Below are 27,397 nucleotides of genomic sequence, written 5' to 3'. Positions count from 1 at the left end.
TGCACTTAATGTAACATTTATTAAGAGATCTCTACTACAAATCAGAAAACACATTTACATCTTACCATACCATTTGTTTGCAAAATTCAAAGACAAGCCTTGCAAATCAGAGGAACACCAGAATTGCTATGTGCACGCACTGTAGTCCATCAGGTTTCATTTATTGAAAATCTTTTCTGAAAACAATGTGTTTACTGGCACAGGAAGAAAAAAAAAAAGAGGCTTGAAAGCATTAATGCTACAACACAGGGTTGAACATAGCACAACAACCTTACACCTGCCGGATGCCCAAAGAAAGTAAACAGTGAAATGCTCACAAACAAGCCTACATCAGCAAAGGTTCTTTCTCACATATAAGTAAACTTGTAGAACAGACAACAGTGGAAAAAAACTATGATGAGTAGACATGCTCATGACAAACTGTACTGCCTAGTATAGCTCGTAAGAAAGTGTTTCTCCAATCAATGCCCCACTCTCACGACATTCAACATACAAAAAACAAGTGCTCTCTAAATGATTCACTGTGCTGCTAGAAGTCTTGCGTCACAACATTCGATGAAGCTCTGTGCAACAACTGCTGACAAGAGAGCTTTTAGCATAGCGTAGATATACTAACATAAACATAAAGTGGAATCCAGAAAGATGCACACAGGAGCAGCAATGCTGATGGAAACATCTTGTGAGAATGCTTTAAACGAAAATGCGTAGAGCTCTTATTGCAATGGGCAACTATGCTGCGTAGATCTCCCAGGAAAAGTCTGTCGGCTGTGAGAAGTGCCATGCAACACAAGGGATCACCACAGCTTTCATTTTGAATGCGTTGTTGAACGCAATGTCACAAGCAGTCATCACCACCTATGACTTTCCCGTCGTCACCTGGTGCCGCAGTATGAGACTATGCCAGTACATTTAAGCTATGCTAAAACACCAATGACAAAACTTTTCTGACCATTTGGCTCTCCAAGAGGGGTTACAGCCAACACATACCTCCAGCCAACTCCATATTACTCACACTACAAAGGTGCCAAGCATTCGGCACAATTTACAAATGCTTTCTGCCACAGGCTAGGCAGTAGTATGAAAACCACTGTCCGGACTGGCCACACGCATACACACGCTACGCACCATCACCAAAGCCTTGCAGGAGAAATGATGCAGGTCATGACTTGCCTCTCAAGACCAGCTCATTGTGGGTGCTTTCACATGACACAATACAAAAGGTAACACTACTTTGCAAACACTTCACGGATGTCTGGTACCTTTATTTGGTTCATGCCATCGTTCTTTCAGATGGCGGAGCAACATGAACTCACATACTTTGAAGATGCGCCAAGGCTCAACTCGAAGAAAAGCAGCACAGAGTGGAGAAGGTGGCAAAGACAACAGTAAACAGGCAATCGCATCATCTTCACAGTTTGCAACTGTTACTCAGACCTCGATACAATACAATCAACAGAATGAACTCATGCAGGCACAAATTAGAACAATGACTAGATGCCAGCATCTCTTCCAGTACAAACGCAAAGGCACTGGAACTAAACTTTCCAAATGCTTCCCAAGGGGGGAAGGGGAACTTAGATGCAATGTACAACCACACTAAGCAGGTACTATGCTTCTCTGACACTGCATCATGCTGCCTTAACAAAGCCTTATGAAGCTGTGGCCCTTTCTTTATTATTATTACAGCTTCCTAAATGTCAGAAGCTGGATATATATAAACCGCCTAGAAGGCCTCACGCATTAAGATGCTCTATAACAAACTGCACGTAAGAGTTCAACCTTAAATTGGCACAAGAAAAAAAAAGTATGCGGTTCTTGCAGACGCAATTATCCAGAACATGGTGCTTTTAAATTTTTCACTCAGGCAGTGCCAACTAAGGCAAAGAGGCCAAAAGAATTGATCACTACACACACGAAACAGTAGCTCCCCTCCTCACGCAACCACAAACATCAGAAACGAGGGAGCTAGGTCTCACTGAACAAAACATGGAAGTGTTCTCCCTGTGTCCTCTTTTTGTAGCAGAGGCAGGACACTATGACACACGCAGAGAAAAATGTCCCCAGGACACAGCATCCAAAAGGAAGAGATGAATAAATCACTTTGCGAGAGTTCTCTCAATGCACACAAAAGAGGGCGGTTGCATGTCAGGCACGTTGAACCACCAGAAGCCGTCTATGTAACCCTTTCCTTTCCCAAAGGCCAAGCACGGAGAAGGGAATCCTCAACAATGTGCAGAATGGAAGATACTTTGTCACACCTCGTGACAGCAAGCACCTTGTCTAAGTCCTGGATCTTGACAGCCTAGTTGTCTTGCACAGGAGCCGGTTGTTTCCCACTAAAGCTGGATCATAACGTATCACTTGGGTGCTTCCTTTTTCTTCATAGACATGCTGCAAGAATAGATTGATGCAGTCAAAACATATAAAAAAATAACTCCGACACTAAGTTGGAGAGCTCAAAGATTCAAGATCAGCTTAACTAAAATGGTAAGCTTATTCACTGCCATTACCCCATATTTAGGGGAGTTGCTATGTGCAGAGGAAACCCTGCATGCAGAATAAACAAGTACAGTGAAACCTCGTTAAACCGTAGTCGGCCGGAGCTCGGAAAAAGTACGTACTAAACGGTAGTACTGTTTAAGCGAAATAGCATGAGATCGCCCACTTACCTGTCGAAAAAGGAACTCAGAGAGAGTGCGATGAAAGGGGAAAAAACATGCAGTATTTATTCACTTCGCGGGACGTAAGTGTTATTTTCATTTGATGTCGCGGCGGCCTAGCACGACGACAGCGGCCTCAAACTTACTGAAGCTGCGTGCCAGCTTCTCAGCCAGCCCCCCTCCTCTCGGCAAACACTCGCACGGCAGATTCCTCGTTGGCGTTACGTATTCTCCGTGCACGCGCGCAGTAGTGCTGCATAAGTCCCGGGGTGCCTTTTTCATTGCCGGGTGCCGGAGTTCGGAAAACTTTTCGTTTGGAATAGTTACGTTATCGCGCCCCTGTTCTTGCGACGATCGCATTCATGAGGCTGACGTAACTCGCAGCTTCTGCCACTGTCGGGCCTGAATAGCCCGTGCTGTCACTTTCCGTGTCGTCCTCATCACTGTCGCTAGTTGACACTTCGGCAACAACAGCGGCAACGATGGTGAAAAGTCGATCCTCGTAGCCGACATATCTCTTCGCGGTCGCAGCAGCGCTGCCGAGCAACTTCGCATTCCAAATGCCACACACTGTAGTCAACAGCAGATCCATGTCGCGGGCCAGCTCCGACTTCTTCGTGTCACGTTCGGTAACACGGACGATGTCTAATTTTTCTTCTATGCTGAGCACCCGGCGTCTTTTTTGTCCTAGCTTCGGCATGACGCGAGTCCTCTGTTGCACGACGCCACAACGCTCTCTGGCACGGCGTCCATGCGGCGTCGAAATGATGTTGATGTTGATGCGGCTTCACGTGCAAACGCACAGGGCGCTTGGAGGCCGTTGTACCGATCTCCGAGGCTTGTTGTTCTGCCGGGCCGCCCAATGGAGACGACGCACCGCCGTGTTTGCGCGACGAAAAGTGGAAACGCTACGTTTTAACCGATGCGTATGCAATAAGCTGGTACGGTTTATGCGGATACAAAATACATTATGTTCAATGGCCGCTGAGTCGGGGAATTGACTTTACTACTTTTAAACCGAAACTACTGTTTAAGCGGGTACGGTTTAACGAGGTTTTACTGTACATACAGATTTACCAAAATTTAGAGACAGTATCTTTCTTAGGGAGTTTGGCACTCTTTGGCCCTACCTGGCCCTTGTGCCAATAAACAAAATGCATTCATTCATTTCTCAGGGAGTTACCCCTGCTTTTCTGCACCGGGTAAGCATGTTTCTAGCCTCCTTCCTGGGCCGATCCCGGAGATAGTGCAGTCTAAAAATACGGGCCAATCCCGAAAGCAGTGCAGTCTAATGTGCAGCGCTTCTCCTACTCCCCTCAATCTAGAGGCACACAGACAAAAAGCTTGTTGACACTGCTGTGCATTGAGCGTGCTTGGTGTTGAATGCCATAGCCAGGTCAGCTGCACAATCAAGACATCTGCCTAAGTGGCAGTGATATGGCATTGCAAACGTTAAGTAGATCTGCTTTGTTGCTTTGCAGGGCTTACGCTAAGGTTACATAACAGGAGCATAACCGAGAGGCACGGTAGTGTGTTGTTTTCCTTGCAATCACTGGGGTTCTGGCGGCATGTCCAAAGTCTGGGCTGAAACTAAAACTTAAATGGATTACTCACTCACAAAACACAATCCTCCCTATAGAGAATGGGTCACCAAGTGTCCCAATAGTAGTCCGGACGATGATGGCATCCTGGTGTATCTGTGGTGATGGTGGCTGCAGGGTTAGTCTGGTCATCCGGCAGGTGTGCTGGACGTGCTGTCAATTGCAGTTGTGTCATGCTGGTTGTGCAGACATGGTTTCTGCGGCGGCACACGACAACTCCGTCGGTGCTGATTGACCAAGAATGATGGCCAACTTGTAAGACAATAGTTCCCTTTATCCAAGCCGAGAGTCACCTGCAAAGTTATTGATGTAGACGACTTGACTTATGCAAATCCAGAACATCGCCTTTTCGCCTTTCTCCGTCGTGCCACTTTTCTTCTAGCATGATTGATGGCCTCAGGTGAGTGAAATCTGAAGGTATTTTGCATCCAAACGTCAGCCTTGCATGTTTTTGGCAGGAGACGAGACTATCTGTTCCCTTAGTGAGTGCTTGCTTCAGCAAGAAACCATTTACTCTACTTGGTCATTTGCAGCATGGCAGGGAGTGCTTCTTGCCCCTTGACTTCGTTGTTCTTGAAGAATGTTTCTATTTCCTCGGATACAAAAAAGTGTTGTCAGTTACCGTCCTTTTTTGGAAGTCAAAATGTAGCAAAAGGACTTCTTCATGCCCTTTATTAGTAGACTGGATCAAATGCTTGGCATCTGTTGAACTTCCAGCCATTTTCTGAAAGAGTTGACTGAAAGGAACTTGCAGCATTTGATGGTTCTTGCAGTTTCTCAGAATTGTTTCCCACGGCTGCATTGTTCTAAGCCTCTTGGGAACTGGCACTTTTGCTGGCCCTTGTGGGTTATTTTGGCATGGCTAAGAGCTATGAATAGTTTATTTTTCTAAATCTTTGCAAAAACTAAGCCACCAAACATAAGCTTTCGCAAAGGATTTTATGGATACAATGCCTCTGTGGCCAAATTGAACCGTCTGCTGAGATCATCACTGTAGATCCTCGCAGTAAGCATTCCTTAAGTGTTGCAAACTCCAAGGTGATCTTCACGTAAAGCCAAAAGTAGTAGCCTTTCAGCTTACACAAGGCTTGCATGTTCAACTGCTTGAAAAACATGGCTGAAAGTTTTTTCTTTCTCTGCCAACTTTGTAATGCATTGCGCAGTAGCTGAGGTTCAATCAGGCATTCCAACATTAACACACCACAAGCAGGGGATGACTCGTCATCATTTCCTTGCAGTGGGAGCCTACTAAAGACATCAGCATTTTAGTAATGGCTTCCTCGCCTATAAATGAGGTTTAAATGCAGTCAACGACTGATTACCGGACGCCCGATTTTTCGAACGCCTTTGTGGCCCCGCCATGGTACCCCATAGTCAGTAGACAGCTTTAGTTTAACGTTGGTGTAATAGCAGGGTTAAGGGAAACAGCGTTACCGTTCTGCAAACAAACCTTGCAGAAAGCGAATTTTAGTATAGCGTGATAGCGTAGTCTACATGCGGGGCGCTATTCCATCACGTTTTGAATTTTGCGCACCTAGTCCATCTAAGTGATTCTGTGTGTGTGTGCAGAAAGTGCGAGAGGCAGCACAATGGAAGCCAGGAACGCACTCTATTTAAATAAGCTTTTCATGCCCGCCGACCTGCGGCGAAACAATAGTATAAGCTGTCTACCATAGCTTCTGAAATCTTCCGATCTCCGAGGCCATATGCCATTGCCGTGCCTATTTCTCAACTTCATTGATAGGTGGCGCTGGCATCACGAAGCTTTCTCTTATTAGGCTTAGACGCGCTTGAAATGAGAAGCGATCTCAAAAACTTTTCAAGGTGATCCATAATACGCTGTCACTGAAGTAACCTGAGACAAAGCGAAAGCCGTTTACATGGTCATTTGCTATGAACAAAGTGAATTCGACAAAAACAATGCCAAATTCAGTTCAAAGCGGGCAGCCAGGATCACCACCATGTTTTACGTAAACTACGTAAAACATGCAAAGACACTGACATTGAATTCGAGACAAAGCGTGCATACACTACCATGCCTCCTTTACAATAGATGCCTGCCGCGTGGTCCGATTAACCTGGTTGCATGCCCTCTCCCTCTTCATGTCTCCACAAAAAGGCAACGAGCACCACTTATGGCACACGCCTGCAACATAGATCACATGCTGCGGCTGTCTCGGATGCTGGCAAGAACGCTCGCTAGCGGACGCCCCCACATATTGGCACTATCTTTGTGCCAGCAGAAGAATTTGGTGCATGCTGCTGCGGAAGCTGAAAATGTAACGAGTGCTATCTACCGGAATTTATGCAGAACTAAGGGAACCACCACTACAATGAGAAAGTGAGCAACGTGGCAGGCATCTAGTAAAGGAGGCATTGGCTAAATGGTATGGGTTCTTTAGCGTTCTGCGCATGCGCATGTCCATATCACTAAGCCCTCTATTATGCTAAACTAAAACTGTCTAATGTAAAGAACGTGAAATTTCAGACACAAAAACTCATCGCCGTCCGATTTTCCCGACTTTTTGCCATGACCGCAGGTTTGAAAGGGCATTGATCGAAGCCATCACAGCTGTCATTTTGATTATCTTGCCACTTCAAAAAGGCGCTCTCGCATGCAGATACGCTGGCAGCCATAGCCACCACTGTAGCAACGCTAGGCCTAGCTACTAAGATGTTCATTACCAAGCTTTTTGCTGTTCGGTGCCATGTTTTTCATTAAAACAATTCGCCGTTGTTAGCAATTGTTTCGAGTCTGCCTTTGTAATCCTCACTAATGGCTTCGAAGCTTGGAAAGCACGATGCGTTGCATACTGCTGGTTGCAGAGTCAGCTTCGCATCAATACAGCAATGTTACGAGGTGAAGCATACGCGAAGTATTGTGGTGAAGCAAACCAAAAGTGGGAAGAAGCAATTGTCACGGGATGCAGTATTTACTTATTTATTTCAATACTCTCAATTCCACGTGGGCCGTTACAGAGAGGTGTGGGATTGTCTACAATAAGCACAAATCGCGGTTTTTAAGGATGATGGAACAGGGTTGCTGACAATGGATGCGGGAAGGCAGTTCCAGCTGGCCACTGTCCTTGGAATAAAGGAATAAGCGTGCAGGTTTGTAGGTGAACTTGGGACATGGACTATGAATGTGTGATCAGTGCATGCTGAAATGTAATGAGGAGCAGCATGTAATGCAATACTTGAGGTGATGATTGGTCTGGCATATTTTGCGGAATAGTCCAAGTCGCAGGATGCATTCCTTGTGCACACTCGCCGTCCTGTCACAGTATGAGCATTGATACGCCTAATAAGTATGCTGGCACACCTTCAGAGCTATTTCGGGCATGCCTGTGGCAATTTGAGCCCTCGGAGGCAGTAAAAGGCATGCATTCGTTTTTTCAGACTGCCCGATTTTTCAGACGTTTTCGCGGCTGCTAGGGAGTCCGAACAATCAGACACTGGCTGTATATGCCAACAGTTCGAGACACCATCTCATCATTCGAAATGACAAGAGCTTGGTAGGAGTTTCCTTGGATTTATAATGCCAAGCAGTGGCTGGTGGTCAGATATAATTGGGAAGATTCAAGTCTGGCTGTGCCAACGATGGTGGCTTCGTAGGCCCTGTCTGCTCAAATGTTTCTCTACAAACAAACGAGAAGAAAGGGGTTAACCGATGGGCACGATTTTTATTAGTCATATCACAAGGAGCCAACAAACACTGACACCAAGGACAACATAGGGGAAATTACTTGTGCTTCATAAATGAAATAAAGAAACGATAAATTAATGGAAATGAAAGTGGATGAAAAAACAACTTGCCACAGGTGAGGAACGATCTCACAACCTTTGCATTTCGCTTGCGATGCTCTACCAATTGAGCTACAGCAGCGCTGTTTCCCAATCCACTTTCTTGGGTATTCATGTTTCCTAACAGAACCCTGGAAGTGTTAGCCAGCGCCACCACCTACAGACCTTGGTGGCGGATGTAGAAAATCGTTTCTGCGCAGGCGTCACGAGAACGTAATCTTTTTTGGGTCAAGGCAACCAGCCAATAAACCCACACATGCTACCTGAAGGCATCAATGTCGCCGGATTCGAGACCCTCGTTATGTAATAAACGAGAAGAAAGGGGTCAACCGAGGGACCAATTTTTATTAGTCATATCACAAGAAGCCAACCAACACTGACACCAAGGACAACATAGGGGAAATTACTTGTGCTGAATAAATGAAATAAGGAAACGATAAATCAATGGAAATGAAAGTGGATTAAAAAAGAACTTGCCACAGGCGGGGAACGATCCCAGAACCTTCGCATTTCGCGGGCAAAATGCGAAGGTGGTGGGATCATTCCCGAAGTTGTTTTTTCATCCACTTCCATTTCTATTATTTATCGTTTCTTCATTTCATTTATTAAGCACAAGTAATTTCCCCTACGTTGTCCTTGGTGTCAGTGTTGGTTGGCTTCTTGCGATATCTCTACTGACAAGAGATTACAACGCTCTGGAGTCCACCTCAAACTTGAAGATCTTTCTATGCACCTCTCAGGGTAATATAACTACAAAACAATGCCAGGGGACTGCCATCTGCTACATTCTCGTGCCTTCTAATCTTGTAGTGCATCTGACCATATGAATTCCTGTTTGTATTGCAGTTACAGTCGCCGACCGATTTTCTGGACTCCAAAAATTCGGACATGCCCGATTATTCGGTCAGCTTCGCGGCACCGCCATTCTCCCCGCCAAACTGCTGAAAGTTCGGACACCTTGCAACCTCTCGTCTGATTTTTCGGACACTCCTTGAGCCAACTCGATCGAGGGCATCATCCACCGACTCTGACTGGCACATAGTTCGACTTGCTGAACGCCATTTTTGTTTTGAACGGGGCGGGGCCTCCTTGCTGCCCCACGAAGTGGCGCTACTGGAAATCCCCGCTCATCATCATCGTTTCTGCCTGGTTCGATAAAGTGGCCATACAGCAGTTCCGGTTTCAACTTAGTAAGCCATGTCAAGACAATCCAGCAGCTGATTTGTTTCTTTTGCGCACGACGCTGCGAGCAGGCCATGTTTTTTGTTTGTGCGACTGGTGTCGGCACGGTGGTGTTTGCTTTGTGTGCTGTGTCGAGGTTTCGGTGATCCAACGCGGCATACGGAAACATCGCGTCAAGTGCCTAATGGAGCCGACAGTGCCAGAGCAGACTGCGCTGGGGAATGCCGGCAAGCGGGTGCCGGGAGGCCTAAGATTTGTTGCCTTCCGATGTGCTCCCTACTGACGTGGAAAATGTTCTGCCGAGACCTGCGCAGTGGTTGCATTGCAATTCCGGACACCATCTCATTTGGCAGTTTCACAGGTGCTGACACTGCTGTACTGACATGCGCAGAACTCGACGACAGCGAGATCATTCGTCAGGTTTCCGCTGCACCGCCGGACGATGACTCCGAGTCGGAAGATGACGCAACATGTGCTACGCTGCCGTCGCAAGCGGAGCGTGCACAAGCAGTGACTGTGCTTTCAGCCGCCTATAGTGACTGTACGACCCTCTCCGAGATTCAGGCTTATCTGATTGCGCGTAAACGGAACAGCGTGCAACGGTGCACTCATGACCTACTGCCAAGCCCAAATAAATGCATGGAAATAAAGGATTTCATTTTTTTTTCTTAATCTGCTTTTTTGGACACCTGTTTATTCGGACATTTCCCCAGTCTCCGTGAGGTCCGAATAAACGGTCGGTGACTGTATTGCAATGCAGTTATCCCTGCACTGCAATGAATGTGGCTGCAAGTCGTCTTTTAAGGGGGGTCGCGGGTCTTGAAATCGCGAAAAATGGTCAAAAATGGCAATTTTCATAAATTGCGTTTTTGAAGTCTTTAATGTCCCAACTATGCCTCTACAAAATATTATGGCTGAATTCCTACTCGAAGTATAAAAAAAACGGCAATTTAGAAACGTCGGTGAGCCGAAATTGAACGCCAAGCGCCAAAGTTTGCCTCATTTTCAAGCTACCGTAGCTTTGCCCGACGCGAACCGATCGGCGCCATCTTGGTCTCGTTTGAAAGCTGGTTTCCCGCTCTCCATTCTGGCGCCCCTCGGCACGCTGTAGACCCTCGTGTAGCGGAGCGATCGGCACCCCAGGCATCCGTTCTCAAACGCGAAATCGTCGCGAGACAGCCGCTGATTGGGTGAAACGGGCGCCTCCCCGAGGCGCAGCCCTCTGATTGGCCGTGATGCATGCTTCGCCTCACTAATGGCTTCGAAGCTTGGAAAGCACGATGCGTTGCATACTGCTGGTTGCAGAAAGTCAGCTTCGCATCAATACAGCAATGTTACGAGGTGAAGCATACGCGAAGTATTGTGGTGAAGCAAACCAAAAATGGGAAGAAGCAATTGTCACGGGATGCAGTATTTACTTATTTATTTCAATACTCTCAATTCCACGTGGGCCGTTACAGAGAGGTGTGGGATTGTCTACAATAAGCACAAATTGCGGTTTTTAAGGAACCGCGGTTTTTAATTGAACGCCAAGCGCCAAAGTTTGCCTCATTTTCAAGCTACCGTAGCTTCGCCCGACGCGAACCGATCGGCGCCATCTTGGTCTCGTTTGAAAGCTGGTTTCCCGCTCTCCATTCTGGCGCCCCTCGGCACGCTGTAGACCCTCGTGTAGCGGAGCGATCGGCACCCCAGGCATCCGTTCTCAAACGCGAAATCGTCGCGAGACAGCCGCTGATTGGGTGAAACGGGCGCCTCCCCGAGGCGCAGCCCTCTGATTGGCCGTGACGCATGCTTCGCCTGCCGCGGCCCCGCGGCCGCGTTGTTCGACTCCTTCACGTCGTCTGCTTTCGCCGGCGCGCACGTCATTTTTCGCACTCCTCGTTGTTTCCTAGTATTTTTCGTTCTGCCTTTTTCTTTATCGTTCTTGTAGATATTTTGGCTATTGAGTTGCTTCTTTTAACCACGAATTTCTTGCTTTTGCGTGCCTGGTGTCTTTGTTCCGCGTGTCACGATGGCGCGAGACGCGCGCTTGAAAGCACGCACGCGAAAAGCAGTCAGCAAAAAGAAACGCGCATGGAGTAAGATGAGCGCTACATCGTCGAGAACTACAGCTTCGGTGATGCCGCAAGCTGCTGTACCCTTGGTGGATGCGGCTGGACTGAGCTCGCCAACAACAGCTTCGCCAGTGGACGCGGCTGGACAGTGCCGATCGGTGTCAACTTCGGTGTTACCGCAAGTCTCTGCAGTGCCGGTGGATGCGCCTGGACTAAGCCCGTCGAAAATGCTAACTTTTGAGACGCTGCCGAGCAGGCAGACCTAAGCCTAACGTCGACTTCGGCGTTTCCGCACGCCACTTCGGCGCCGACGGACGCGGCTGAACCGAGCTCGCGTGCTCAGCGCTTCGACACGGTGTTTTGCGCGGAGTGCGCGGGGCGCGAAAAGTACGCAGCCAACATTAAAACTTCATTGGCGAAGAAGTTCGCGAATTCCCGCAAGTTCGAGCTAATGAACGTCGGCACAGCAAGTGAAGACGACTTTCTGAGCTTTTTTTTTTTTTGTCAAGTGCCAATGCAATACAGAGGTTTTCACAATCTTTACATGAACAGATTTCTGTGAGTTTGGTGTTATTGTGTTCAATAATGACTGGGCTGCATGCTAAAGCATTACATTTTTCCATGTGATAGGTAAACAAAAGTGGCAGAGTAAGCAGAACTTTGAATGCAATTTTCTCAGCTTTGCTTTTTTGATCAAATGCCTTTGCCTTACAGAACTTTTCATAATGTTTGCATCAACTGATTTTATTGAATTAGGTATCATTTTTTTCAGTAAAACCTCAGCTACATCCTAAAGCTTTCCATTTTTCATTAAACCCAATAGACTAGCAATTAAGTCAGATGTAATCTAATTACTCCCACATTGTTTTTTTCTTCCTACTTTGTTATTCATTCATGACCTATATGATCACATTTTAAAAACTTCTTTAGCTTTAGGATGTGCAGTGGGCCCTTGGAAATGACAGCTATTCTTTGAAACTAGTTTTTTTAATTAAGAAATTATCATAATGGCCCGTAAGAAAAGACCTATGTGGGATAAATTATTTTGCAATATTTTCATTTCTAGATGAGATATATAAAATGTGAATATATATTTGGGATCATATCTGCATGCCAATTTTCAGGAAGATATGTTAAGAAATAAAAAAAAAAGTTTTCAAGACCCTCATCCCCCCTTAAAGATGTGACCTACCTGTCAAAATACCGTTATGACCACGTACGTCTTATTTCCGAAGCTTTCCACATTCATGTTAGCGGCGAAGCATGTGTAAGCCTTCCCTCTATTTCCCTCCTTCCGAAGGAGATTGCCTTCGTATTGCATTAATTGCATTTTTCCCCCTTGCACATGCTGAATTTTGTGGATTCAGTGCTTTGAGATAGCGGCGGAGTATATATATATATATATATATGCTGACTGGAAGAATAAAGGCACTTGGTTGTTAGTCAGCGCTAGTGTCTGTGTCCCTCTCCTCGTCCTGCTGTTTAGCGCTATTTTACATTTTACTGCTCGTAACGTGTACGTAGGCGCACTAGCACATGTACGTAATTCTCATGCTTGGATTGCGGCGGCCGCGAGGAGAAGGGAAAGCAACGTTCAGTTTGAAATTACAGGTCTTTCCGCGGTGCGTAGAGACATAATACTTTGCAAACCCGACTGTTATCACGCAATGTGTGCTCTGCGCATGTCAGCTCAAAATGGCCAGACTTGGTGAGGGGCCCTTTTGGACACAAATCGCCACAGGCACATCCGTAAGAGCTCTGAATGCCTGCCAGCATACTTATAAGGCATATTGGTGCTCGTACTGTGACAGGAGATGGTGGGTGCACGTGTGTATAATTAAGTAATACATACTGTGTTCCGTGACAATTGCCCCTTTCCACAGTTGTTATACTTCACTGGGCAGTACTACTGTACTAAGGCGAAGCTGACTTTCGGGAACCAGCACTATGCAACGCGTTGTGCTTTACGAGCTTCGAAGATGATTACGAGGATGACAAAGGCGGAGTCGATGACAGTGCTGACAGCTGCGAATTGTTTTAATGAAAAACAGGGTGCCGAACAGCAAGAACCTTGGCAGCAAACATCGAAGCAGATAGGCCTAGAGGTACTGCTGCTAGTGGATCTGCACACGAGCGCCGGTTCGAGGCGGCGAGATAATCAAAATGGCAGTGGCAGTGGCTTTGATTAATGCAATTTCAGACATGCAGTCACGGCAAGAAGTCCGGAAAATCGGATGGCGAAGGGTTCTTACGTCCGGAATTTCAGGTGTTCTTATACACTGACTCCACGGGGCAGGTGATGGTGCCTCGATGCTGTCCGAATTACCGTATTTACTCGCATAATGATCACACTCGCGTAATGATCGCACCCCTAAATTTTGTCGTCAAAATTCGATTTTTTTATTTCCCGCGTAATGATCGCACCCTGAACTTTCCACAGCGATATGTCGTGTGCCAAGTCTAGCAACATTGATCGCGCTTACCATCTGTCGAATGCTACGCGAACGACTCTTCAAGACAAACCAAGCGGTCTGCACGCACCAAACATTCTTATGTAGACGCCTCATTTCATTAATTTCATCACTTTCTGCACTTCCATGACTAAAACAAAGCTACAACCAAACTTGCCTTTATTATGAGTTGGCTTTATAATGGCTGATGTCAACAAAAACAATAAAGGCGCATTTCGATTCTTTTCATCTGCTTTTGCACTCGTGAGCACGCAACAAATCGCGTGCGGCAATGATAGTAGCCATGTTTACTCTGATACGTTAAAAGTGTACCCTATTCATACGCTGACGCTTGTAACACAGCTAAGATATACGCCCATCCTTAACGGAAACGTGCCGTATTAGGATAGTAGGGAAGACGGATGCCGCAGTTTCCGCAGCACGTCGGCCATGCATTTCTATGTCACTGGCAGCTAAGCGCGCCCACCTGTTTCTGTCCCCTCAACGTCGACATGGCTAGGTTATTGCCGCAAACTTGCCGATATTAACGATATTATTCATCACTGACACGGAAGAAACTGTTTCAATGCACGTAATGTACTCACGAGAAGAAAAAAAAAATCGCGTTCGGCGCGTTCCGCTTGCTTCGCCGGCCGCCATTTTTGTTTTGGTGTACCGCAGTGTTACAGCGGCAGCCATCTGTTTGTTGACCTGACGTCATCCCGCAGCAAATGCGGAATGAAAAAAAATTGCGCACATACGCGTATACGCTGCGCACATATGCTGCGCAATCTCGCCACTGCCAGTATGCAGCGCTGCGTGCACCTATGGCACCCGCGTGGCCTCCAGCGGGAGCCGCTTCGCCTCCCGCCGGAGTTTATCGCGGAGGCCACGGCAGCCATAGCAATGAATAATCGTGCCGCTCCAAGAAGGATGCCGTTGCGGGCGGCTGCGGTGGCGATGACACCAATGCGGAGCACGGAGCTGTTGGAAAACTTGAAAAATTGCACATTCTACCAAAGAATGACAGTCACCTCGAGGATCCCGGCTGAAAATTAACTTTCAATTAAACAATATTACTGGATGAGGACTTCGAATTATTGGGAGTCGACTGTATTGAGGTTCTAATTACACGGTGTTCTATGGACAAGGGGCTACGAAAAGTTCAATGCTTCTTTTTATCAAGAATTTCGTTATATTGAAATTCATTATACAGAGATTTAACTTAGCACTTGTGCAGCTTCTGCAGTGTCATGTTGGCAGTTAAACCATGGTCACCACCACAAGCAAGATCATTTAAAGCAGGGGGAAAAAGCCCACAACAGCTATTACATAAAATGTACAATTTGCATGGCAACCACTGCCATTTAATACTAAACATTTATTAACCATAACAAGCTCCCCAGTGTACAACGGCAAGGCCTGCAATGGCGAGCTAATAAGCATACCTTCTTTAGGCCGTCACAGAGTTCTTGTTAGGATGTGTGTTCGACCACTTCGGTGACTGTGATGCCACTCTGTTCTAGGTGGGCCTTGAGCAGCTGGTTGGTGGCTCTGAGCTGGTCGCACTGTTGCCGCAGCAGCTCCAAGTCCAGAGACAACCGCTCGTTTTCTTTCATAACATCAGGCAGCCGTGAAACGCTCGCACGCAGTTCCTGTATGTAGTCACAGGCCTTCGCCAGGATGCCCCCCTTGCTGTGCAGGTGCACGGACGATGGCTGCACAGAGGAAATGACGTGCTTAATATAAACATTTCACTCACCATAGTATGCTTTAGCTTAGACAGCCGAATGCTCAAACTGTGAAACTGGTTCACAAAAAGGAAGATCCTTTTTTTGCAGTAAACCTTCACCTATCAAAGGAGCAAATAGGGCCCATATTTTGTGACAACCCATTCCAAATAGCTCAGCGATAACATGAGGCATGCAAATCGTGTTAGTGGGTGGAAGGAATGGAAAATGACATGAAATGTTTGAAAGCATGGTTCAGCAAGTACAAAAAAAATTATGTATTACTAACCAGAAAGTGGACAAAAGCAGATGTGGCATAAAAATTGTGACATTAGATGTCCCAGCAGTTCGGCAAATCTGCAAATGCGCAATTTTTAAGAGCTGCACAAGCAATTCTCTGTGATGACCAGCCTTGCCTCTACTGCACTGAAAGAAAAGGTCGGTTCAGTCTGTTGCGAGTTTTTGTCAAGTGTGAGCAACACTACTTTCAACTACAGTGAAAGCTCGTTAAACCGTAGCTGGCCAGAGCTCGGAAAAAGTGCATATTAACGGTAGTACAGTGAAACCTCGTTAAACTGTAGTTGGCCAGAGCTCGGAAAAAGTATTCCGAACTCTGGCCCCCGGCAATGAAAAAGGCGCCCTGGGACTTCTGCAGCACTACTGTGCGCGCGCATGGAGAATACGTAACGCCAACGAGGAACGTGCCATGCGAGTGTTTGCCGAGAAGAGGGGGCTGGCTGAAAAGCTGGCATGCAGCTTCAGTAAGTTTGAGGCCACTGCTAGAGCGCCGCGGCATCAAATGAAAATAACACTTTTGTCGCGCGAAGTGAATAAATACTGCATGTTTTTTCCCCCTTTCATCGCACTCTCTCTTAGTTTGGTTTTTGACAGGTAAGTGGGCGAGCTCATGCTATTTCAGTTAAACAGTACTACCGTTTAGTACGTACTTTTCCAGAGCTTCGGCCAACTACGGTTTAACGAGGTTTCACTGTACCAGTGGGACATGGCTGTATTTTACACAAGAGAGCGAAGCGTTCAAGTGGGCTGGAAGCGTAAACTTTGAAGACTGCTGTGGCATGCCGTCATTCCATGAAGGTCTTAGACATTGTGGTCTCCGCATTATGACTGTGAACCTGCCACACAAGAGCAGTAAAATTAGGTTACCTATGTCGCTTTGGGTGAAAAAAATGAGACCACTGAAAGGTAGAACGCCATCGTGAACCCTTATCTGCATTCGGCAACATGCAACATTGCCGAGATCTCCTGATAACGTAGTAACCGCCGGTCCGCTGCAATATTGTGTGGCGTCAGCGCATGATGCAGCATTCTCGCTGACTTGGGTCGCATGAATATTGACAGTAATGACAGGAACGCTTGAGCTGCCGCTGTTCCCATGGTGGACGAACATAGGCGGTTGTTCCAAATCATCGAAATAGGTGTAATTCACATGGTGCGGCAAGGACAATTCTGCAAAAACGAGAGTGCCACTGTCATGGCATCCAATATCATATCGGCGCACGCACTTGTGTACGCCCCGCGCCGTGCTGTTTATCCCGTACACCTCCTCCCTGGAGGCGTGCCTCGAAACCGAGTGACCTCCTTGGCAATTTCTGATATCCGCATGAGGCAATCCCATGTTCTCTCGTCCCAAAGGCCATATCCTTGTCATGGTTGGACTGGAGCTGGGCACACGCTGCCGTGCATCTAGTTTTGTTGCGCTTCCATGCTTTGGTACTTCGTTTGCATTCCTCTAGTTACAATGGCCTGGTTAGTTTAACAGTGCAGCGATTTTAAAAAAATGTTTGTTGGACTGTATGGAAGCAGTTTCAATAGGCAGATGGAAAATCGTAAATGCAGTGAAATGTGGTCGTTATAACCGATAGATAATTATAAGTGGGTTCAACTGTACTGCTGTTAAACTGGAGTTTTGCAACAATGATTCAGATCTTGAATAAATAAGCACTTAACGACATTGCCAGCAGTGTTTTTCTTACAAAATACTGCAGAAAAATAATTTGGTCATTTTGATCAGAATATGGGATAACACTGTGGCACGGAAAGGGTTAGAGCCAGCAAAGCGAGTGAGGTGCCTTACCTGCCCAGATTTGTTCAGGTCACTTGTGCAGTCGGGAATGATTTTAGAAAGCTTGATTATCCAGTTGTTAATTTTGTCCCTCCTCCTCCTCTCCACTGCAAAGAACAAAAGGGTTGACATTAAAGGTAGCGGCACTGTCACCTTTCACACTCGCAATTGTGCTTCCTCTGAAATTCAGCACAAATTATATTGTGAAGAAACGAGTACCGTATTTACTTGCATAATGATCGCACTCGCGTAATGATCACACCCCTGAATTTTGTCGTCAAAATTCAATTTCTTTTCTTTCCCGCGTAATGATTGCACCCCCAACTTGCCGCAGCAATATGTCGTGTGTCAAGTTTAGGTAATGATGATTGCGCTTACCATCTGTCGAATACCACGCGAACGACTTTAAAGACAGACCAAGCTGTCTGCACGCACCAAACAGATTATTAAGCACATGCCCCATTTCATTCCTTTCATCACTTTCCGCACTCCCATGAAAAAAAAAGGAAATCTACAACCAAGCTTACCTTGGCTTTATTTGTAGGCTTTATAATGGTTGTAGTCAGCAACAACAAAAAAGGCGCCTTTCAATTCCTTTTGTCTGCACTTGTGGGCATGCAATTGCGAGCAGCAATGATAGTAGCCACGTTTACACTGATACGTTAGAAGTGTACCCTAATCATACGCAGACGCTTGTAACACAGCTAAGATATTCGCCCACACTTAGTGGAAACGTGCCGTATTTGCATAGTAGTGAAGACAAATGCTGCAGTTTCCGTAGCATGCCTGCCATGTGTTTCCATGTCACTGGCAGCTAAGCGCACCCATCTCTCTTTCTGTCTCTACAAAGTGGACATGGCTACCTTATTGCCACAAACTTGCCAATATTAATGATATTATTCATTACTGAAACGTAAGAAACTGTTGCAATGCACATATTGTACTCCCGAGAAGAAAAAAATCCCGTTCGGCACATTCGGCTTGCTCTGCCGGCCGCCATTTTTGTTTTGGTGTCCCGCACTGTTACAGCGGCAGCCATCTGTTTGTTGACCTGACGTCATCCCGCAGCAAATGCGGAATGAAAAAAAATTGTTTTTTCTGTTCGCTTAAAATTTTACCCGCATAATGATGCACTCCGAATTTGCTTGTATTTTTTTTTTACAAATACGCAAACATATGCGAGTAAGTGTGGTAATCTTGAAACTGCAAGCATGTGTCATCTAACAACTCGGCCCTGTTGAGCACCTAATTTAGCTAAATCTCGATATAACAAAGTCGCTAAAATTCCCAAATTCCTGTTATATCAAAATTTTATTATATTAAAGTTAGACCTTTCTTGCAAATAAGTACAGCCGTTGATGAATTTTTTCTCACATGGAAGGGCCCGCAAAATTTTCTGACCTATAGGGCAATGGGAAATAGCAAATTTTTATGAGAAAAAAAATTCATTTTGAATTTGGAAAATTTGAAAGTTGGTGACAAAAGATACAGTTTCATGCCATGCCGACCATATCTCCACATCTGAGGTATGAAGAGAAGCCAGCTACGCTTTCATGTCCACTCAGCCCTCACGGCTGATTGCGTCGCCCGCAGCGGGACGACGCGGGGAGACAGCACACAATGCCACACCAACTCAGCTCACTCAGTCTTTGCACACGCAACAGATTACCTCTAAAACTGGGTGCAAGGCTGAAAAGAAGAGTGCCAACCTGCTAATGTTCAGCATATGAAGTTTGACTAATAACAGGCCACGCTTAACTTGGGCTCTTGAGAATCTATGCATTTTTCAAATAGCTATTCCCCCGACACAAAGACATTTTACAACACTCAACACAACTAGCAGCACAAAAGGAAGTAGACAAGATGGAGATAACAAGAATGCATGAAGTACCTTCGTTGTGTGTTGCTCTCCTTCTTTCATCCCTGGCTGTCCTGTTTCCTTCTGATTTGGAGCTGAAGCTGTGGGATCGCGGTGCTAATGTCCTTGGTGCAGTCTGCAAGACATCCTGGGGTGACATCATCACATAGAACTGGCCTAGAAAGAAGCAACAGCAGAATTAGTGTGCAGTCTCTCAGGGGCTTTAAAAAATATGTTTTTGTAGGCTTTGCTACCACAGGTCAACACCACACAACTCCTCCTCTCATGCACATTTAGCATGAGACACTCATAGGCACCACCACCTAAGCTTTAGTAAAGCTCTCACACAGTCTCCAAGAGGTTAAAAGAAATATTCCGCTACCCGTTATTGAATACTTAAATACTTATTGAGTACTTAAAAAATTGTTCTTTCACTTTCACAGTATGAGGCCTCAATTCCTGAAACATGCCCCAAATCACGAATTCTTCCATATTAATTTAACCAATTCAAAGCATGTGTCAACACCTGAAGGTTGCTTGGTTGCCTTTAGTTATTTTTAAACACCATGTAATCTTTTATTATCAATACAGCAAAATCGTGCAATAACAAAAGTGAAAGGAGGAGCCAAAATTACTTTGTTATATCCATGATTGCCCTTTACTGCAATAATGCCCAATTGCACAATGGGAGCAGCAATGTGGGCTTGTTGATATTGCGTGACAGAGAACTAGTTGTAGTGCTAAAAGACACAGGGACAGAACAAGGGAGACACACACGCAGTCTGTCTGTGTGTGTGTCTCTTGTTCGGTCCCTATGCCTTCTAGTGCAACAACTAGTTCTCTGCCCAATAGGGTGAACAACTTTAAATATGCACGGAAGAAGATGGCAATGTTGCCTGCGTAATCTCTACATGGCCACATGTGCGATGAAATTTTAAAGGGCCCCTCACCAAGTCTGGCCATTTTGAGCTAACAAACGCCGTGCACACAATGCACGCTAACGATTGTGTCCGCCACGTATTACATTGCTATGCGCCGCGTAAAGAGCTGAAATTTCAAACCGAACGCCGCTTGCCCTTCTCGCGGGCGCCGCGCTCCAAGCCAGAGGGATGACGTATACATGCTAGTGCGCTTACGTACACGTGTCTTTGCTATGACGTTGCTCTTGGTCACTCGCGACTTCGAGAATTATTAGAGGCAACATCTGTTATTTATGTAATCTGTTGCATGGAAAGTTGAATTAAGGTTTAGAGGAATAATAAAACATACAAACCGAATGTCGGCGTCGTGTACTTGTTTAACTTTGCGCCGCAGCAAAAGAGATGTACTTCCGTTTCGATCGCTTGTTCCCACATCACGCAGTTGCACACGCTGACACTGAAACTATGCCACTTTTTACTGTGTTCCAGCACGTGATCATGCTCTATGATCCGCTTGTGTCTGCCTCAGTGTTCGTGTAGCACTGACTTTTACAGCTAGTCAGATGTTTTCGCGCACAGTGTGCACAGTCGTGTGCCGCACAAAATGAAACAAACACAGCAGCTCACGCGCGACGCCGTAAGCGGAAGTGCTCTGAAGAGCAAAAAAGTGAGGAGAAAAAATAACGAAGGCAGGGCCCGTGATGTATGCATCACGCGATCCTCGAGGTCTGGTATGGGAGAATGTGGGGAAAGAATCTCGCTTGCTGAGGCTAGATGGGGCAAGCGGAGAAGGTGTCTTTCTTGGCAGCGGCCCTCGCCTCCTGAAACCACTGGTTCGTGGCACTGAAACATTTCTATCCCGGCTATTATTGAACCCATTAAAAAATTCTTGTGGCTGAGCGCTCCTTAGAGGGCATGTAACAACTTCCAGTGTATAATAAAAATTTGCTATGGGGCCTATTGAGGGACCCTGTAACAAAACAGCAAAATAATATCCGACATGTGCAGCACACGGCTCAACAGCACCTCAAGCAACTGCCTTTATGATAGCTGCCTTCTATTCTAATGAGACGGTCCTTCATTTCCATTTTCAAATTGGCTTATCTACAGCCTTGTGAAATTGGCAAAATGGCAACACATCCTGAGAAAACAGTTTGCATGCTGCGACATCAACAAAGTGAGCAAGCACACAACATGGCCCACCAACTACACAGACGATCTAGGCTGATCCACTGTGCTTCCGTCGCTTCACTGTGTGAATGAGTAGGCCCACAAACCTCGTGATGCTGCCTCGGCTGTCTCGTGCCCTCCGACATTGTGCCGGCATTGACGCAATCTCGGACGCCATGCCTAGCTACACCAGGCTACGTAACATGCTGTAGTGAGAAAGATGAGAAGATGCACTGGTCTTTTGCACCGCCGTGCGCAAGCGGCAGCTCACCATCGCTGCCACTGCACTTCACTTTCTCAGTGAGGCACGTCGTGCAGGTTGGTGCAGCTTGGGCGCAGCTAGGCACGGCCTCCGACTTTGTACCAGCGCAATCTCGCAGGTCAAGCCTAGCTGCGCCGGCCTGGGTGGCGATGCATTGAGAGAAAAGTGCAACAGCAATTATGAGCCACTGCTAATGCGCAGCGATTCGCAGTGGTGAGAAAGACCAGTGTTGGTCGACGGCATATTCAGCATGGAGTTTTGAAATTCCGTACCAAATGTGTGCAAAACTCTGCGAAAAGTGATATATTTGGCGTGCAAGGGTCGGGTATTTTTTTAGTTTCGGACACAAACCTAGTCTGTTATATCCATTGGCAGGACGATTTTACTTCATTGAAACAAGGCTTTAAATGCCCTTACCTCTATGGAGATTTCAAGGGGAATTCCACTTACTTTGTTAAATCCGTTATGCTGTTATAGCCTGCCTCATTATAACGAGGTTTGACAGTGAGCTAGCTTTGAGCATACACTGTGAGAATTCACGGGATTGCCAGAAGCTAGTGCAGGAATTTCAGGTCACAGTGTTGCCACCCTAATTTCATTTTTGTGAACTTTCTAAATCTTCCACTGGCAGCATGATGGACCCAATTTCCTACGGTTGTTTCCCAGGATTCAGTTTGTAGGAATGCTCGCCTACTAAAACGTGCAGCACACAATTACTGACCTCCTTCTGCTGTGGGGCTGGAGCCTCCATTAGCTGTGGTGGCGGCAAAGGGGCTGGAGATTATGGCCTGTGCTACCTGTTGGCCAACAAGTGCTGCCGTGGTGACCACTTGCCCGCTGGCGGCCTCTGTGCCTTCCGGCGCCGCGGCCACTTGGACCACACGATAGGTGACCCCGCCTTGACCATTCTCAGTCCGAAACTGGTACTGGATGCCAGGGTCCAAGATGGCCTGTGATGAAACGCTGGCTATGGCAGCAGCCGCTGCCTGGCTGTCCACTTCCACACCTTCCGTCACTGCGCAGATTACTACGAGCCGTGAAAGCAGTGCCGGCATTTGCCAGCATGGCACACGTTAGTGTCTAGAAGCGTGCATGAATGAACACGCCTACAAGGACATGCAATTCTTGAAGTCCTGCAATTTATTCCTGCAGGACGAGAAGAAACTTGCACCTGTCAGACCACCTTGCAACTCAGTGAATCTTTCACATGTGACAGCTGCCTACATCCTTCTTCCCAGCATAGTGCCATTGTCAAAGTACAACATGCTATGGAAGTAACCGAAGGGCGAGTAAGGCTGTCCAGTTTTTAAACACGCTGAAACCCATGACAAAATTTACATACTGGAACCTATTTTATTATAGAGGACCATCACTGCGTGTGTTAGTCACATGATTCATGTTGTACCATTATGTGCCATCGCTCATGGCATTAAAAACATGCAAAGGAAGAACCTACTGCGAAAACAAGCTCTATAACTGTATTACAAAAGCTTGTTTTTGCCATTTCGTGCCTTTCTTTGCATCTTGTTATGACTGAAAACAATGTTATGTCCCGTTGCAAGTATAACTATATAGGACTAACAGGGCAAAATGAAGAGGTCACCGTGGCAAAAATAGGTCTGTCTCTTATAGCACTGTTTTGGGGCCTTAGTGTGCATAGATTATTTTTCTCTCCTATTCATTTCGTATCACCGGTTGCAGCGAGTGACTGATACTGGTGATAACGAAGGCTTGGCAATAATCCAGGCAATGACAAAGGATAAGAAAGAATGTAAAACGAAAGAATTTGTTGCAGAATACGGTGCCTGCTCTTATGAGGTAGTCCATTTTGGCTCAATATTACTTTTCAGGCAGCACCCCATGCATTCAAGCTCATGCATTCCATGCTTTTTTTGGTGCCATTTAAAATGAATGATTCAAGTTCCAACAACTGTCACTATCCAGCAGTGCACCAAACAGAAGAAAAAAATATAATATAATTAAGCCTGCTAAAATTTAACCTATTCTCATGCACTTCAGATGTCCTCATTCATATAAGAAATGTTTTTGAATTCAGGCTGCAGCTGCTCAGAGCAGTTTCCAGATTGCAGTTTGTATGTACTATTGTTAGCAAATAAAGGAGATAGGACAAACTGAAGTCTAGAAATCTGGCAGTTTTGCTAGCTGATTGTGCATAAATGTGCCATCTGTTTTTACCGGAAAAGGACTGTCTACTGCATGTTGAAGTTCAAATCAACCAACACTGCCACATCACCTAGGTTGTGCGCAATATTCCAATTTCCTTATTAACATTTCGTTTCAGTTGTCTGCAGTAATACAGAATGCTCGCCATCCCAACATAGATACTCTCGCTATCATTAGGTTGAAATGTCATTTAAACCAGGCGGCTGCCAGTTTCTCAACAATTCAAAACTGGCTGATTATGCCTGCAACGCATTTAACCTTGAACCTAGCAAATCTTTGGTTTTTGTTATTTGAATCACATTTCTGCTTAAATTGAGGATGAAGCAACAAGCTATGGAAAGAAAAATGATAGGTGTAATGTTAAGGGATAAGAAAAGAGCAGATTGGGTGAGGGAACAAACGCGAGTTAGTGATATCTTAGTTGAAATCAAGAAAAAGAAATGGGCATGGGCAGGACACGTAATGAGGAGAGAAGATAACCGATGGTCATTAAGAGTCACGGAATGGATTCCAAGGGAAGGGAAGGGAAGCGTAGCAGAGGGTGGCAGAAAGTTAGGTGGGCGGATGAGATTAAGAAGTTTGCAGGGATAACATGGCCACAATTAGTACATGACCAGGGTAGTTGGAGAAGTATGGGAGAGGCCTTTGCCCTGCAGTGGGCGTAACCAGGCTGATGATGACGATGCTGCTTAATCTGATAACCACAGCATAATGAACAGCCAAACTCTGCTTGGAGCGCACAAGTGCTCAATTCCATCTGTTCTTATTAACTACACCCTGTCATATGCAGTTTAACTGTGCCTAGTAAACACATAAGGAGCTATGCACTTCAAGCATCCGCATGCCCTCTTTAGAACAAGCACTCTAAACCTAGGGCACAAGTGAAGGCATGCTGCCTAAAAGAGTAAAGGCTTTTAGACTCTTCTCACAGAAAAAAAGAGCAGTGATGCCTTCAAGCTTATTGTAAACCTTTCAGTTGTGCCCGCCGAGTGGAATGTTTATGCAACAGAATAAAGTTTAATCAGTTTTCATGGTTGTCAAGTCCTGTTGCCTAGTCCAATCTACCTTAGCTTTCTGTTTGTTACAGCAGGCCCTTTCACAGGTTTGTCTTGGCATTTAAATATTTGGTGCATAATTCTTTTATGCCTATATGTTGCACTATCATGTGCAGTTTTATTACAAATTTTACTGGTTTCAGAAAATACAAGGTACAAAATGGCAGTATGAAGATTTTCTTTTTAAACTGTCTATATATAGGATGCAGTGATAGCATCTGACATGAATATGGCCAAACAATGCCCTGAGAAAAAGTCGAATTCAAGCCCCACCCACACACACAACCATTTTATGATTTCAACTTGTTTCAACCAAAACCACTCAGATGACAAGTTTGTGGAGGCCTAAGCTGAAGGCCCCGCATGAAGCATAAGCAGACATGCATACCACATTCAAATGTATGCAAATTAAAAACAGAGTATTAATCAGGTTTACTAAAGGTTACAACGATTCACAACACGCTTCGAAGCTGCGGCATAATGAAGGAATAACCATGACAAAAGTAATTAGCACTTTTCCTGAGAGTGCATTAATCACAAATCGCATGCCACAAATCATAAATACGACAAAGAAATACATTGCTTACCATCAGAGTGAAGCTGTGATGCATCATCTGATGCCGAATCGTTATTCTTGTCTTGGGAACTACAACAAAGAAAACGAATATGTAAGGCGTTATTTTATTTTTTTTTCCCGCGGGGTGAGGAGGCCAGATGTATAACGCAAGGAGCCCAAGGATCATGAACTACCGTTCGCGCGTACAATACCAAATCACGACACACGGAAGCGGTGAAACGCACTGCTTTCACAATGAATGGAACTGCCACGAAACATGCAGACATACGTTGTGAGTTGCATAACTATTCCACGAGAATGCATCAAGCTAAACCAGTCGCGAGACAGCGGTGCCGCAGTCTTTGAACCTTCCGCGTCACATTACGCGTATCGGCAAGTGAAGGCTGCGATCGCTCACAGCTGTGCGTTCTCAAAAGGTGATCCCTTTCTCACTTAATAGACCACAACGCAGGTGGCCTTTTTACACCTACGCCGATCGTAAAACAGTTAGAACGCCAAGAGTCGCGACATTCGCAGTGCAGACGACGGCTCACGCAACACCGAATGGGCCAAACAAAATTCTGCTTGCGTACGGCATTCGCTGCCCACATTACGGTCGGCTCGTCTGCCTTGGAAAGTCGCCGCCGGCCACGATACGACGGCAACATTCTCCGCTGATATGCAGATGGCGTTAAAGCACTACGTGCGCCACCGTACGAGGCTTTCACGTATTCGGAAATGGGCCTAAAATATAGAAGGACATACGACGGCGCTTGCGGCTACGAAAATCGCACAGGTCCTACCGATATATCTGGGGCGTTAAAACGTCGAGGTCGCCTGCCAACAAACGTGTCGCTCTGTTGAATTAAAGGCTGAGGGCGTTGCATAAGTCACAGGCATTCGACAGTCGCCAAACGTCACACTCGATATTATTCGCGGGACACGTTCATAAATTCCATTCACCGAACACTTCCCTATGATATGCCGCATGTGAAAAGTGAGGAGTGCACATTTTGCTGGCAGGAAAGAGAATCGGCAGTTGCACACGTAACCCTCGAATCGTCTTAATTCATGCGGCGCGCACTTTCCGTTTAATTTTCATGAGGCAAGCAAGTTACTAAATTGATTTTTCACGCCCCGGAAGCGATGGACACGGCCTTTCAGCCTGTCCGATCCCACGACCCGGCGATGTTCCGCTACCACGGGGCGCTTTCCAGATTGCTATTACGCTGTTGTCGCCTCCGACAGGGCTCACTAGACGTCCCGCGTGAGCACTATTTTTACTGAAAATACGCTTACTTGCTGTCCAGTGCTTGATCCAGCATATCCATGTGGTTAGGAATGAATGTTTTGAATTTGCCAGGAAGCGAGTGATCACGGGGCCAAACAACAGGTCATGTGAGCCCAAAACCTAGACATGTGACAATATGGCGACCTCTCGGCGTCTTCCTCACAAATTGCAGAGCGCGTGTTCCTACGCACTAATATTCTCAGCATCATATGATAAATTATTTAGCCTTTCAACCTGAAGTCTTAATTTTCATCCATTATAGATATAAAATAGTGCTAGGTACAGCTTTTTGTTAAAGATAAACAACTTTGCACGAGGGACTATATTTCTGCGCACTCAAGTTACTCAACTCCAATTTACGAAGTAAAAAATAGTAAAATTGCTCTTTCGTAACTTTCGCATTTATTGGTTAGACAGAATTGGAATAAGCTGAAAAATATTGTACGCTGCCTTTTGAGCAGTTACTTACGCTTAAAAATTTGATCAAATTAGCGTTTGCGACCTTGACTTTTGAGGTCAAAACATTTCTCTTATTTT

General features: G+C 45.8%; 1 protein-coding gene across 4 annotated transcripts; it reads right to left on the bottom strand.

Moving 5' to 3' along the window:
- Positions 1-27,161, bottom strand: LOC135911418 (upstream stimulatory factor 2-like). Of its 4 annotated transcripts, none has more exons than XM_065443705.2 (7): positions 26,869-27,161; positions 25,601-25,659; positions 22,496-22,801; positions 19,456-19,599; positions 17,577-17,671; positions 15,200-15,469; positions 1-2,391 (listed from the first exon to the last, which is right to left on the bottom strand). In XM_065443705.2, exons 1-6 carry the CDS (start codon positions 26,898-26,900, stop codon positions 15,227-15,229), a joined length of 879 nt encoding a protein of 292 aa, XP_065299777.1. In that variant the 5' UTR covers positions 26,901-27,161; the 3' UTR covers positions 1-2,391; positions 15,200-15,226. The 4 variants fall into 4 exon arrangements, with proteins under 4 accessions (XP_065299777.1, XP_065299778.1, XP_065299779.1 ...); XM_065443706.1 differs by having other exon boundaries at positions 22,496-22,789; positions 26,869-27,158; XM_065443707.1 differs by lacking the exon at positions 26,869-27,161 and adding an exon at positions 26,163-26,182.
- Positions 27,162-27,397: the final 236 nt, after the last annotated feature.

This window comes from Dermacentor albipictus, chromosome 4 (genome assembly GCF_038994185.2).
Source record: "Dermacentor albipictus isolate Rhodes 1998 colony chromosome 4, USDA_Dalb.pri_finalv2, whole genome shotgun sequence".
Taxonomy (NCBI): domain Eukaryota; kingdom Metazoa; phylum Arthropoda; class Arachnida; order Ixodida; family Ixodidae; genus Dermacentor; species Dermacentor albipictus.
Note: the sequence above shows the minus strand (reverse complement) of the source record. Positions and strands in the feature narration are given on the sequence as shown.